The sequence below is a fragment of the Oncorhynchus clarkii genome, chromosome 4 (genome assembly GCF_045791955.1).
Source record: "Oncorhynchus clarkii lewisi isolate Uvic-CL-2024 chromosome 4, UVic_Ocla_1.0, whole genome shotgun sequence".
NCBI lineage: Eukaryota > Metazoa > Chordata > Actinopteri > Salmoniformes > Salmonidae > Oncorhynchus > Oncorhynchus clarkii.
The window spans coordinates 32,516,413-32,530,075 of record NC_092150.1 but is presented as its reverse complement, the minus strand read 5'-3'; the positions used below and the strand labels follow the sequence as shown (position 1 = coordinate 32,530,075).

Sequence of the window (13,663 nt, the reverse complement as noted above, 5' to 3'; positions counted from 1 at the left end):
TTCCTCTCGCGATTTAGAGGATACAAGTCTGCAACGTAACGTGCAATCGAATCATTTGGGTTCACACCTTAATGTCTGTGTGCACGAACCAGCCTTCCCTCGTGTTAGACTTGGCATCAATAAAACGCCATAGCTCCAACTTGGTTGGTCATGGTTTTCTCAACTAAAAAAACAACAGCATTGGAAAATGCTGCTGGAAGAGTACAAACGTTGGCCTTTAATATGAATAATTAATGTCATATTTTAACTTCCCCTGACATCCCCATAACTTAATTTTAAATCCCCATAACAATAATCTGTTATGAATTAGATCGTTTTATTAGCCTATATTGTGTGTGTCTAATGCCATAATGTGCAATCTGTTTTTACCAATAATTATACTTGCACTTGAATGACAGCTGGGCCGCAACTGTCTCTTCGTCTCCAATGACAGCATTAATCTCTTGATTGATGTAGCTAGTCTACCTTGTACCCTCCTCCTATCACAAGACCCACCCCCAAAATAAAGTTCTTAGTGAAAAGGGGGATAGGTAGCCTATTTCAAACTTTTAAGCGATAGTAGTGGACTCACTATCCATAAACTTGGAAAATTATGTAACCTGACAATTGACGTTGTTTTCCAAGGACGCGGTTGTGTTTTAATGATTTTCAAAGGAAAGGAAAGGATACATTTCGCATCCATTCGAACCGCTGCAAGGCAAGCTACAACTTCCAATAAAGTTTACTTTGACATTTCTGGAGATTCTGCATGGTAGGCTACGTCAGAAGTTTTACACGTTTTCCAACCTGTTATGCTAGCGTATAGCAAGAAAAAGAAAGAATTACGTTAAGCCTACATAGTACATTGTTTTATGAAAATCATTTTTATAATGTACACAACTCTGACTCTGAAGCAAATAATTAGTATGTCCGCGGCTCACAGCCCCTCACTGGATACAAAATACGGCACGTTTTATGTCTGTTGTTTGATGGACAGTATTTTTGCAAGTGAAATTTGTTGTCGACTGTGTTACACATTCGCAAACCAAAAAGTGCTTTGGCTTTTGTTTTGATTGTTTATTTGATAACACGGCACAGTGCTGCGCAAAATGTTCTTCCGATGAGTACACATGAAATTAAGCATTATGGCTGTTTTTCTTATCTACTTGTATGACTTCCCATGCTGTCATGGCTAAACAACTGTCCCAACAGCTATTTGCAAACATAACATGTTGAGTATATGGAAACATGCTCTCAAAACCAAATACACATGGCAGTTGCATGGTCTTTCCACACACCTACAGCTACCTATCCCCTCTCAATTGATCATCATTGTTGCTTCAAATATGCAATTAATGGTTTATAACTGTCTATAACAAAAACACCATAGTAATGCAGGCTTTATGATATTAGGTTACATTCGTATTAGACTAGGGTATTTATTTGTGCAACCTTTAATTTAGACAACAAGGTCAGAGGATCACTGTTGGGAATTAAGTTCAAAGTTACACTACTGACCTGCCATAAACGTATAGCATCTTCGTGCTGAACATCAATCTTCTGTGTTATTTTGTTGTGTATCCCTGCCTTCAACAAGTTGTGTTCCAGTGTGACGTCACTGATCGGAAAGCAATGCATGATACAAACTTACTTCCGATAGGATGTGAATGCATTTACAGTAACGATTGGCACGTTTGCAGTATGCATGTACAGTATCTTCCTTTGGTTTGACTTCTCACGAACTAATGCTGATTTTGTCATTTTAGGAGCCGTTTTCAGAAACCCGTTTATGCATCATAATAATGTTATTGACTCTTGATGAAAGTGGACATACAGTAACTGTTTCCCTTGTCATGATGAAATAATATCCGAGATATAGTGCATCTGATATGGGAAAAGTCGTGATTAATGTCGTTATAAAACATGAGCTAAAAAAAAAGCTTTTGATTTCAAATTGAGCTCTGTGTCAGAAAGCTGATTTAATTGCTTTCTAAAGACTAGCTTTAGGGAGTTCCGAGGATGATTATTATTGTGCAGCTCTGAAGGGCATGGTAGGTAGAGTCTGGGGCATGATAGACTGTGTTAATCAGGTGACGCTAAGCCCATTGTACTGCATAACGAGACATACTTATGTTTGATAGCAACTATAGCTTTGTGCCAATGTTTTGAATGCTATATTTTTGATAGCTTAGCTTTTACCTGTGTTTAATAGCTATGTTTGATAGCTGAGGTAAGGGCTTGTACCTATTCCATGGTGTCAGAAGTATGAAGACGGGTGAGAGACCTGTGACTCATGCATTAGGTGAGGTGATGAAAACACACAAGGTGGGGCCGTGCCTGATAACAAAGCATGCCCTCAGTCTCTATATCAGTGAATAACTGAACTGACTCAGAGAGAGTGAGAAAAGCAGAGCCAGGGAAAATTCCTTGAATATGTGCTTGTTGGTGCTTGTGTGTATGTACTTAGTTGTGACTCACTCTTATAGATCACAAATACTGTCAAGGGCCGGGAATTGCCATGGACCTCACAATATTATATTATCATGATACTTAGGTGCCGATATGATATATATTGCGATTCTCACGATTCCATATGTATTGCGATTCGATACTATGATTTTATTGCGATTCGATGTTCCAAACATATTGCTCACCATATGTCTTCTGCGGAGGGATAAGAGAGAGCCAGGAGAAAACGAGTTACGAACAGTCATGGAATAGAATAGCTGAAAACAAATTGTCTCCCTATTTAAAAAATACATGTAAGATGAAGAACAGGCTATGGAGGAAGAATACTGGAGTTTTGGTGCCGGTACAGCCAACTAGCACAAAAATAATATTGCGATATTGTCAAAACGATACAATATATTGTCAAAAATAATATCCCGATATGTAACTATCGACCCCCCCCCCCCATCACTAGTGTATGAGCGGAAGGTCTGGCTGTATGTGTGTGTTGGATGTGGGTTCACTCACTCAGGGGTCATAGGCATAGTAAATAGTACACAGATGGATGGGGAGAGTGTGCAGCTGGTCAGTCCCGGTCACGCACACACACACTCACACATGCATCAAGACTTGCGTCCCTAGTGTATCCTTGCATTGACACTTGGCATTGCACTTCCACAAGAGGGGATGTGGGGAGGGAAGATTGGTCTCTTCTGAACGACCACATTTTCTATTATAAACAAGTGGAGTTACTCTAGTCTGCATCATCGGTGTCTTACGCAATTGAGAAATGGAACGTTGTTTAGTCTGAAGAACCAGCCAGCCTACTTCAATCAGTGAAGTCGTGAAGTGACAGCAGACAAATGTGTCATTTTAGGTTATGAAACTTCTCCGTTTTCTAGTGCAGAAACGTAGTTCGTTTTCTGGAGGGGTCGTTATCCAGATGGACTAATGTCCAGATGGACTAATGAACTGAGATTAGGTGGTTGGGGATGCTCATTCAGACACATTAGCCGGATTTAATAGGTGACTTCTGCTTGATCCGGCACAAGAGTGGCCGAGCATGCAAGTAACTGGTCTCTGGGTGGTTTGGGACCGGCAATGGACATCCTTCATTACACAGCCTTTTCCCTCCTTTGTTAGATAGGAGGGACTTACATTAACAGCCCTATTACACCGTTGATTCATAGTCCGCCTACTAGGGACGCCTAAAACTCATAGAACTGTTTTAGTATCATTTTTGCATTAGGCCTAGATGTGACCAAGGGCCATATGTTTCAAGCGTCTCAGAGTAGGAGTGCTGATCTAGGATCAGTTTGGCCTTTTAGGTCACAGTTAATACGATTACATGGACAGGCTTGACTGATCCTAGGTCAGCACTCCTACTCCTAGACGGTTGCTACATACGGCCATAGTAGTACGTTAGTTCGTTCGTTAGTTCATCTCAGTAACAACTCTGCCTGTTTCAGAAACCTCGTGGCATTTATGCTCCCTCTGACGCTGCAAGAGTGTATGGTACTTCATAGCTACTTATTATGTTCAGTCTGGGTTCTGCAGTGTTTCTAATATGTTTTCCAGAGCAGCTTGGAGTGAAATGGTTGCTCTGCTTGGACGGACGGCTGGAGTTGAAAGAGAAGTCACATGAGGTGATCCTACCGTTACGGCAACAAAAAGTCTGTCAATTTCTCGTGTCGGATTGAATCCAGAGTCCAGACCCATGCAATCAACCAATAGAATGGTTGACTTGACTCTTTCACGATAGGCTGGGCCAGTGTTTTTCTTCCCTCTGGCAACAATTAGGCATAATGAAAGTGCTGCTGAACCAACTGTCACAACCCTCAATCTGATCTCTGGGAGCAAGCAAAACCCTTCAGTCTGTTTATCTTTCTCAGCACTTTCTCTTGTTTCGCTCTTCTTGCCCTAGGCCACTCTGTGCTCTGGTGTCGCAAAACAGTTCAGCCCTGGCCTCAACGCTGTGTGAATAATATCTTGTCATCTACTTTCCCTTTGATATGGTCTTTGTCCTAGAGAGGAGAATGGAGGGACACAGTTTACCTCCACATGAAGGGGGAAGAGGGGCGTTGGGAAAGGGGCCCACAAGTCAAAAGAAGGCACTAGCCCCGCCCAGCGAGCTGGAAGTGTAATATTTGCCGTGATCCTCCAAAATGACTTCCCAGCCCACGCAGCCGCCAGGGTCTGAAAGGCCCTTTTTTCCAGCCGCTGTTTGCACTGTGGAGCACAGCGGTGCACCGTAGCCCTCTTTAGGCTTCCGTCCAGCTCTCCTCCCATGCACTCTGCTGCGGGAAGGTGAAGAGGTGTGTGAAGTCGGAAAGAGACAGAGATGCTCCATCTGTGACATGACCACATCTCTCTCACTCGGATCTCATCACTGGCCAGGCGGTCACATCAGATGACCAGCATGTCTTCTTTCACCAGACTTGAAAACAACCGACGGCCGCCATGGTCCATGAGCGCTGCTGGCTACTGGCCCAACTATTACATTTCCTATAGGGTAGATTCTGAACTCATGTTGCTTTAAGGTGGGTTGGCAGGTAAATCTAAGGGGAACAAACATTAACATTTAAATACGATTCTGACGTTGACACGTCAGATCATCACGTGATAAGGCAGACAGTACATACAGAGTAGAGAAATACAGCGCACAATGCATTCATTAAGTCTGTGTTGGCTTGATAGAGCGAGGAAACCAATGGGGCTGGCCCGTCAGGACTCTGCACTGGGGTCCTAATCTGAAGGGCTTTACTGCAGTGTTGCATTCCTGTGTGTGCTGCATTATTGCTCTATTGTTCAGAGAATCCACTGCTTTTGTAAGGTAATCCTAACAAGTCAATGAGCTATGAAAAAGGTTTTTCCCTTTTTTGACTGATGTTGTGATAGTGATACTGAGGCAGGCTTATTGTTCACTTATTATTTTACAAAATATTTCAACATCTTACTTTTTAAGGAGAAAAAGTTCAATCTGCTCATAGTCTGTTTGAAGAAGAAAAAAACGAACAAACAGTTTCACCCGAATATAACTGAATAATAACAAGGCCTGTCACCATGTGGAAAAATATCCAGGATAAATTACATTCAAAGCATATTTTTGATCTAGCTGGTCCCCTACCTTATATGCTGTAGCCAACTTTTCTATAGTTGTCGAGCCATACATACTGTATCTTTGGCATGCCAACAAATGGACACCGAGAGCATTTGGCTAAGACACAGACAGACTGGACCACCAGTCTAATTCCAATGCCTTTGTGTTTGTGAAAATGACTGACAAGGTTGTTGTTTTTTAAAGACTGATTTCACGTGGATGACACACAGTTGTTGCATTGTTGTTACCGGTTTTGACATATCAAAGCTTTGAGTTGCAAAATGTCGAGAACCTGTGGTTTAGAACTACAATACAGACACATTTAATTAAATATAATGGTAAAAAGACACGTTTTTTTATTAATATTATTCTGTTTTATCGGGACATATGATCCGTTTGATTATCCATTCATTAATTTGAGAGCATTTATTGTTATTGTGTTAATATGAGGAACAATAGCAATTGAATGAATTGAGACCATAAGGATGTTATGGTCCTTAGCCCTATTAGAGAGGGTGGGCTAGCAGTATGTGAGCTTAGTTAGCCCTGTCAAGTTCAACAGTTCAGCCATGGTCATGCTGATTAGCAGCACGGTCAACCCCACCACCGCTAAGCAGTTTAGCCAAGACCCCGGTGGAGGATCCAGTCTTTCCCAACGATCTCAATTAAACTGTGTGAAATCACCCCCAGACCATGTTCAGAAAACAGGGTTTTCAAACACCCACCAGCCACCCAGCAATTCCTCGACCCTCAGACACCCCTCTTTGACTGACCGGACATGGGCTATGGTGGGGTAGGTGGGTGGCCGGTATGGGTACCAAAAACAGGGACCTTAAGAACTCACATGACATCTAATTATCCCTATGAGATTAATCCTCCTGGTCTCCGGGCCGCTGTCTTCCCTCTTTCTCCCCTCTCTCACGTCTCTTCTAATCAGTCCAACAGGGAACTAGATCCTAATGCCCCTTCTGTTACTTACCACTTCTGCGTCCCAAATGGCACCCTATATAGTGCTTTACTTTTGATCTGGGCAAATAGGGGTATGGTCAAAAGTAGTGCACTATGCAGGGAATAGCATGCCATTTGAGACACACACTCTCTGACTCTGCTCTGGCCATGCTGGACGGTTATGCACTACATTTCTCTGTCTAACTCTCTCTACTTTATCTCATTCACTTTGCAGCAGGCGCTTTTGTGAGGTTTCTCTCTACTGACGGACTGTGAGGTGAAAGAAGAGTTGTCCTTGTGAGGAACCAGAAGGAAGGGAAGGCCGGCCAGTGACCACATCCTGTCCTCTTCTGGAGAAGCTGTAGGCCAGTACTACAACAGTACGACTACAATACTCTGATGGCAGACAGACCCATTCTACCCCTGTTGCTTCTGGCATTCTGCTGCTCAGCATTTGCAGGTAAGTTATGTTTGGCTGCATATCTGTAGACACAGGGATTTGAATGATATATTACAGGCTATACTTTTTATTACAAGTTTTCTCAGAAAGATAAGAATAAAGGCTTTTGGTAATGCTGTAGCAATCATTGAAATGGAAACGGTATGTTTAGAGAGAGATATTTTTCTGTTTGAGGGAGTACACGTGCATGCTTTATTCGATTGAGGCTTCACTGTGGAAGGCAGCCAAACAGTGGAATCACTCGTAGGAACTGGAAGCACACTTTGCACTCCAGGCCTCGTCAGGACGAGCCTAGTGTTGCCTGTTTTTGTCAGACAATCACAAATCGGTACACACTTGGGGAATTTCCACTGTCTCCCCCAGCAGGCAGGCAAGCCTCCCCAGAGCAGAGAGTGGTTGTCAGAGCTTTGAGACCGAGGCAGGCTTGAGGCAGGGTTGAGGCAGGGCTCAGCCAGGATTGAAACAGGACTGAGGAGGCAGGGCTCAGCCAGGGTTGAAACAGGACTGAGGAGGCAGGGCTCAGCCAGGGTTGAAACAGCACTGAGGAGGCAGGGCTCAGCCAGGGTTGAAACAGGACTGAGGAGGCAGGGCTCAGCCAGGGTTGAAACAGCACTGAGGAGGCAGGGCTCAGCCAGGGTTGAAACAGGACTGAGGAGGCAGGGCTCAGCCAGGGTTGAAACAGCACTGAGGAGGCAGGGCTCAGCCAGGGTTGAAACAGGACTGAGGAAGCAGGGCTGAGGCATGGTTGAGGAGGCAGGCCTGAGGCTGGGATGAGACTGGGCTGAGGCAGGGGTGAGGAGGCAGGACTGGGACAGGGAGATTTGCATTAAGAATGTTCTGACAGCTTCAATCTTATAGCAGGTCTAGAATGCCTCCACATTTATCTGCCTTCAGACGAAGCCAAAAGCACAGTGATTTATAGCCATTTGGCAAGGCAGACCACCGCGAGAGAAGAGAAAAACAACAACAAGCAAACAAATAGGATGAAGCTTTGTAGGAAGGGTGTCGGATGTTGAGTCCAACATTGGGCCCCACTTTAACCAAACTTCATAAACTCCTCCTAAGACCTATGTAGATTCTTCAGAAATCATTCATAAGTGAATGGAAGTAATTACCTTGTATGTAATGACTATGCTTGTCAATGATTTGTGAAGCATTTATCTTGTTTTTATTAAGAATTGATGAATGCCCTATACGGCCTGTAATGTGTGATCTAACATAAAAAAACATAGTTTTGTATTGTGAGTGCCTGAAGTGGAACATTTTGATGACAACCGTAGGAAAGAACTTACTAACACATCAGCTTCGACTACAGCCTATTCTCTGTAGGCAGTAGCCACTCTCTCCAGAGACTTGATGTTGACCATATAGCGAACAATAGCGGTCCAGGCAGTATCTGCTCTGAGTGGAGCAAACACTATCTCTCCCACATTGACACAATGAGCTCACGCACGCATGTTTTCCACTAAATTCCTCCACATGCACTCGGCTGCCAGCATTGTTGCATTTCATAGTGGTGGAAAAAGTTCCAAATGTTCATACTTGAGTAAAAGTAAATATACCTTTAAAGCTGCAATATGTAACTTTTCGGGCGACCTGACAAAATTGACATAGGAATGTGAGTTATAGATCTGTCATTCTCATTGAAAGCAAGTCTAAGAAGTGGCAGATCTGTTCTATGTGTGTTACTTCTGTGCTTCCCGTTCTGAAGTTACATTTTTACGTCTTTCGGTTTTGTACACCAGCTTCAAACAGCTGAAAATACAATGTTTTTGGTAATGGAAAATATATTTTATAGCGGTTTAGATGATACAATGATTATCAAATCAAACTTTATTGGTCACATGCGCCGAAATCAACAAGTGTAGTAGACCTTTACCGTGAAATGCTTACAAGCCCTTATCCAACAGTGCAGTTCAGAGTTAAGAAAATATTTACCGAATAAACTAAAGTGAAAAATAATAAAAAAAATAACACAATAACGAGGCTATTTACAGGGAGTACCGAGTCAGTGTGTGGGGGTACAGGTTAGATGAGGTAATTTGTACATGTAGGTAGGGGTAAAGTGACTGCATAGATAATAAACAGTGAGTAGCAGCAGTGTACAAAACAAATGGGTGGGGGGGTCGTCAATGTAAGTCGTCCGGTGGCCATTTGTGGCTTGGGGTAGAAGGTGTTAGGGAGCCTTTTGGTCCTAGACATGGTGCTCCGCAACCGCTTGCCGTGCGGTAGCAGAGGAAACAGTCTATGACTTGGGTGACTGGAGTCTCTGACAATTTTATGGGCTTTCCTCTGACACATGCTATTGTGTAGGTCCTGGATGGGAGGAAGCTTGGCTTCAGTGATGTACTGGGTCGTACGCACTACCCTCTGTAGCACCTTACTGTCAGATGCCGAGGATCCAGTTGCAGAAGGAGGTGTTTAGTCCCAGGGTCCTTAGCTTAGGTGTTCCTTTTGTCCAGGTGGGAAAGTTCAGTGTGGAGTGCGATTGAGATTGCGTCATCTGTGGATCTGTTGGGGCAGTATGCGAATTGGAGTGGGTCTAGGGACCTGGGAGGATGCTGTTGATGTGAGCCATGACCAGCCTTTCAAAGCACTTCATGGCTACTGACGTGAGTGCTACGGGACGGTAATCATTGGGCACAGGGACTATGGTGGTCTGCTTGAAACATGTAAATATTACCTATGATGAAAATTACAGGATTCTCTCATCTTTTTAAGAGGGAGAACTTGCACAATTGGTGGCTGACTAAATACTTTTTGCCCCACTACATACATACATACATACATACATACATACATACATTTTAAGGCCACTCAGCAAGGATGAAGCCACTGCTCCAAAACCGCCATTGAAAAAGCCAGACGACTGTTTGCAACTGCACATGGGGACAAAGATCGTGCTTTTTGGAGAAATGTCCTCTGGTCTGATGAAACAAAAATTGAACTGTTTGGCCATAATGACGTTATGTTTGGAGGAAAACGGGGGAGGTTTGCAAGCCGAAGAACACCATCTCAACCGTGAAGCACGGGGGTGGCAGCATCATGTTGTGTTGGTGCTTTGCTGCAGGAGGGACTGATGCACATCACAAAATAGATGGCATCATGAGGATGGAAAATTATGTGGATACATTGAAGCAACATCTCAAAACATCAGTCAGGAAGTTAAAGCTTGGTCGCAAATGGGTCTTCCAAATGGTCAATGACCCAAGCATACTTCTTAAGGTTTTGCAAAAAGGCTTAAGGACAACAAACTCAATGTATTGGAGTGGCCATCACAAAGCCCTGACCTCAATCCTATAGAAAATGTGTGGGCAAAACTGAAAAGGCATGTGCGAGCGAGCAAGGAGGCCTACAAACCTGACTCAGTTACACCAGCTCTGTCAGGAGGAATGGGCCAAAATTTACCCAATTTATTGTGGGAAGCTTGTGGAAGGCTACCTGAAATGTTTGACCCAAGTTACACAATTTAAAGGCAATGCTACCAAATACTAATTGAGTGTATGTAAACTTCTGACCCACTGGGAATGTGATGAAAGAAATACAAGCTGAAATAAATAATTCTCTCTTCTATTATTCTGACATTTCACATTCTTAAAATAAAGTGGTGATCCTAACTGACCTAAGACAGGGAATTTTTACTAGGTTAAAATGTCAAAAACTGAGTTTAAATGTAGTTGGCTAAGGTGTATGTAAACTTCCGACTTCAAATGTATATAATATATAATATCGTTAAAATATATGGTATAAACGCCCAAGCTTAAACTACTTAAATGTAGACTCAGCTAAATGACGTTGCCACGAGCAGCACCACAGATGTTGCGATGAGCGAGATGCAAGACTTCGCTCTTACGCAGTCACACACAGTATCTACGCATGTGCATGGCTTAACTTCACGCTGTTAGAGCATGGTAGGTACGGGACCGAAACTGCTGAGAAGATTATCCTTGCGCTTCAACGCTCTTAGTTGTTGTGAAAATCTACTACACTTGTTGTTTGCGAAGCATGTGGCATACAGTTCTAGTCTACCTTTAAGTAGTACTTCAAAGTGTTTGTACTTAGTTATTTTACACCACTGGTATTTCTTGCATAGTTCTTATGTAAAGTAAATGTGTGCGTTCTTGAGGCACTTATGTTGAAGCCTTCCCAATGTCCCAATTCACCTCACACCTCACAGCATAAACACGGATGTACGCATGCACACAGACGGACAGACACACACAAACACAACCATGCGCACACACACACACACACACACACACAGTAACAGTGCGAGAGCTTGGGACTATAAGGTTCTATCGGCATTTTTGTTAAAATTGAGTTTTTGACAAAGCCTTGTTCTGTTCAATGTCCAATGTACTCTAAAAAGTCAATAGTTCAGAAGAATACAAGATAAAAAAATTAAAATTGCTGATGCCATTCAAACCAGTGAGGGTTAGGGACTTTTAACCCAATTATCTCAGAAGCGTTCTCTTGCAGCTAAAACCTTATAATCCGTAGCTCTAGAATTGTACCACGCTAGTTCATAAAGGACCGGCACAGTTAGTCTTCAATCACGTCTTTATCATCACAAGGTTTAGGGTTTCACACAGGACTAATATTTGTGAAGTCTTGTAAGTGTGAATATCCTACCGATGATGAAAGATCATGATCTTATATTGTCTCAGTCATTGAACTAAGTGCTGTTGAAGTCGTGACAATCTCTTCTGTTTGTCTCTCTGTCTCTGTCTTGAAGAGTCACATCTGCCCTTTAAACTTGTCAGGAGTGCTTTTAAGTTACGTAACGTTTAAATTGGTCTGTGATGAATCTCTCTCGCCGTAATGCAATCCAGGATACAAGCCATAACTCTCTGAAGTTTTACTCCAAGCACCTTGATCTCTCTCTCTCTACCCGTTTGTCTGTCTGCTCCACTCTGCTTTGCTGTCTCTCTCTCGCTCTCTTTTCACTGAGACTGTTTGTTCTTTTTGGTGCAGTTACCCTGCTACCTTTTTGTTCCTTTTGTGTGCCTCTCTTCACCTTGCCAAAACTCTTTATTCTCCAAAGGGTATATTATGGATGGATCGTGTCGACCTCAGGTTTCGCTGCGAAATAAAAAGTGGAAGTCATGCCAGATATTAATTTGATGCACTTGCCAAAAACAGCTCTGGCAGGATGGTGGTTATTATGAAGGCACAACGCAGGGCTGAAGGCTCTCTCAGAAACACGTGTTGAGTGCCAGGGCACTTTTTCTCCTCGATCTGTTCCGTCATGTGTTATGATCTCACAGGCAGCTCGTTCTGATGAGTGATACATAGCCGAGAGAAGAGGGGTCTGTAATGCCAGATTGGGTTGAATATTGTCATGTTGTTGTTCATCTTCTGGATCACACCCAGACCTGAGTAACCAATTACTTAAAAACCCACTCCACCCTCCCTAGAAACTCAATGATCACCAGATTTACCTAACAAAAGGCACATCTCAATAGGTGCTACATGGCACAAGTGGGGGGGGGGGGGGGGGGGGGGGGGGGTAGGCCTTTACTCATTTGTTCTCAATTGCTCCTTTATTGTTCCCGCAAGCAAGGGGGAGGCAGATGATTTCAGAGTGCACCATCAGACCAACTCCTCCAATTGCCAAACCCTTGAATGTCTAAAAAACACTATTTTGCTCAAAACATTTATTTATTTATTTTTACCTTGAGTGTGTGTACTTTACTGTATGTATACTTGGAATATAGTTTTTCCACTGGAAAAGTTCAAATATAGAGTGGGACTTTATTTTTGAGTGGGACTTTAACTCCATGGCTCCAAGTGAAATAAATATGGTTTCAAATACTCTTATAAATTTAACTTTGTGTTCTCAGTTACCTACATTTCTTAACTCTTTTATTTTATTTACAGCTCGGCTGTCAGACACACACCTCTGGGTGCTAGAAAAGCTGTTTTTCCCCATAGTTGAAGAAAAGGTTAGCCTGTAAATCACCATCTATATCCACAACGCTGCTGCTAAGGCCTGCAGCATGAGGAGGGGACTGTCAAAATGGATTGTGCAACTGCTGTAATCTGAGAGGGGAGGATGGAGGACGAGAGTGGGAGGAGAGAGAGTCAGTCCAAATGGGCACACTCCGCATGCTCTCTCTCACACACACCACACACACACACACACACACACACACACACACACACACACACACACACACACACACACACACACACACACACACACACACGCACACACTGAGCCAAACCAAAGAGAGAGAGAGAGAGAGTTCCTTCCCAGGACGTTAAACCAGACGTTGGAGTGTGATTCATGCTAACAGTCAGAGCAGCTAGCCAGAGCGGTACGGAGACTATGGCTGCGTCTCAATTAGTAACCTATTCCCTATATGCAGTAGTGCACTGCTTTTGACCATAGTGCATTACTTTCGACCAGAGCCCTATGTAAGGAATAGGATGCCATTTGGGACGGACTTATGACTGTGTGGTGCTATAGGGATGGGGATGTTTACATAGCAACGGGAGCTGTAGTTGCCTGAGCGTCTCTACCTACAGGCCTGTGCCGTCCCCCGTGATGAGGCCTTTATCTCAACAACAACGCCTATGAGGGAGGGAGGAGGGAGAGGCGCAGGCATTCTCTCGGCTTGAGAAAGTCATTTTGTAACTAAGTGTAGATGTATTATTGTGATTAATGATGAACAGCAGTGAACAGCAGAAGAAAATATTTACCAAGTAGGCTCAAATAAAAAGTA

The 13,663-nt window shown here is 43.3% G+C and overlaps 1 protein-coding gene across 1 annotated transcript in view; it reads left to right on the top strand.

The window, feature by feature from the left end:
• Positions 1 to 494: 494 nt before the first annotated feature.
• Positions 495 to 13,663, top strand: part of LOC139406729 (transforming growth factor, beta receptor III) — a 131,685-nt gene continuing 118,516 nt past the window's right edge. Inside the window, exons 1-2 of the mRNA XM_071149700.1 lie at positions 495 to 751; positions 6,711 to 6,935. Of these exons, the coding sequence (XP_071005801.1) occupies positions 6,875 to 6,935 (61 nt within the window). The 5' untranslated portion in view covers positions 495 to 751; positions 6,711 to 6,874. The remainder of the gene's footprint in view (positions 752 to 6,710; positions 6,936 to 13,663) is intronic.